Consider the following 1,719-nt stretch of genomic DNA (forward strand, 5'->3'; position numbering starts at 1 on the left):
ATAAGTTCTGCTGTCAACGCGAAAACACTTTTTTTTCGGTGGGGTCACCGGAAATGACGTCGCAATGGCTGAGTTAAAAATATTTTTCAACCAAAAATTCAGAAAATCTTCTTTAAATATGTATCTTAAATACTATAAAAAGTTTGAATAAGAATTTCATTTTTTATATAGAAAAAAAAATTGTTGAAAATATGATATTTTTTCCCGGTGTAAACCCATGTAACCCTTTAATGATTATACAAATTTTGATTAAAAATAATGACAAAATACTTACGATGTAAAGTATCACTTAGATAATCAAAGGAGCTTGGCCTAAACAAAGGCCATGATCCATCGGATTCATTGAAATCGGGTAAATTTGGAATGCGTGGTCTGCTATAAACATCCATGTCTGATCCAGGAAGGACGAGGACAGTATCGACATTCTTTTTCTCATCGCTTTCCTCAGATGTGTCAAAAGCTGAAAGAAAAAAAAAACATTACGAATAATTATTATCAACAATATCATTAAATCAATAAGGAAACAAACGTAAACAATCATGTAAATAAATAATATATATGTTCGTTAATTTATATTGCAATTATATCAGTTTCAATGCATTTCGTAATAACGTCGATAAATAAGGAATCCTATTTACCGATCGTTGATGACAAAGTCATAGAATATTAGATTCCAATAGATACAAGTTTATTAAGTTAAAATAAATTGAAAATTTAAGAGGACAATTGAAATAGATTTATATATATTCTAATTTTATCAATATTTAATATATATATATGTATAATTATTATATATTAATTTAATTGTACAAAAATTTATTAATAAATAATTATATATAAATAATTTATTAATCAATAATATTAATAAATTATATAAATATATTATGTATACACGTAAAAAAAAGTGCAAAATATGAACAAAAAATTGATCAATATCAAAATTCAATTATCCTAACCTATAAAATATTTTTCTATACACAAATGTCGATTATGAAAAAATTTGATAAAATTATGATTAAAAAATATTCGACGAGACATAATAACAGGGTAACAAATTTGAAAGAAAATTTGATCCAAAAAATTGATTAGTCTTAATCGATGATAGATCAAATACTCCTATCGTTATAACATATTCAAAAGGGATAAAATGTGATGTCTTATTCGTAACAATTCTAAGAACGTTTCTAAAAAGGTTTTGCAATGTGTCTCTTCAATATATGACATGTGGGTGGGTATCGTTCTGGAATTCAGTACGATCGATAGCGAGTTCCTTAAAAGGAACCTACATATAATATATATATATGTATGTATATGTATTTATGTATGTGTGTATAGGGCGAGCCATACGTTCTCTGCGAAGCTATCTAAGTTCCTAGGGGGATGCTCGAGTGAGTCGCGCGAATTATTCGAATTGAATCGCTCGGATGCTGGATGATTAATGTCATTTCCCATTGAAAAGAGAATGTATTGGGGTATATGTGACTCTCTCTCTCTCTTTCATTCCCCCTGTGAATGTATGGGTAGAGGTGTATATGCTTTTGACTCCCAATAACCTTCTATCCAACCTGTCAAAATTATTCGAAACGTTGATAGAGTGTTTCCCATATTTATTTTGATACTTATATATTATATATATGTATATATATATATATATATTTTTTTTTGTATACCATTTGTTTTAAATTTTATATTATTATATTTTTGGTAATAACAATCTCA

The 1,719-nt window shown here is 27.2% G+C and overlaps 1 protein-coding gene across 1 annotated transcript in view; it reads right to left on the reverse strand.

Annotated features, from left to right (window-relative positions):
- LOC106786908 (icarapin-like) overlaps positions 1-1,719 on the reverse strand; it is a 64,634-nt gene that overhangs the window by 5,608 nt on the left and 57,307 nt on the right. The window contains exon 2 of the mRNA XM_014748789.1: positions 275-460. Coding sequence (XP_014604275.1) covers positions 275-460 — 186 coding nt within the window. The remainder of the gene's footprint in view (positions 1-274; positions 461-1,719) is intronic.

The sequence above is a fragment of the Polistes canadensis genome, unplaced genomic scaffold (genome assembly GCF_001313835.1).
Source record: "Polistes canadensis isolate GaletaPanama2010 unplaced genomic scaffold, ASM131383v1 scaffold_88, whole genome shotgun sequence".
Taxonomy (NCBI): Eukaryota; Metazoa; Arthropoda; class Insecta; order Hymenoptera; family Vespidae; genus Polistes; species Polistes canadensis.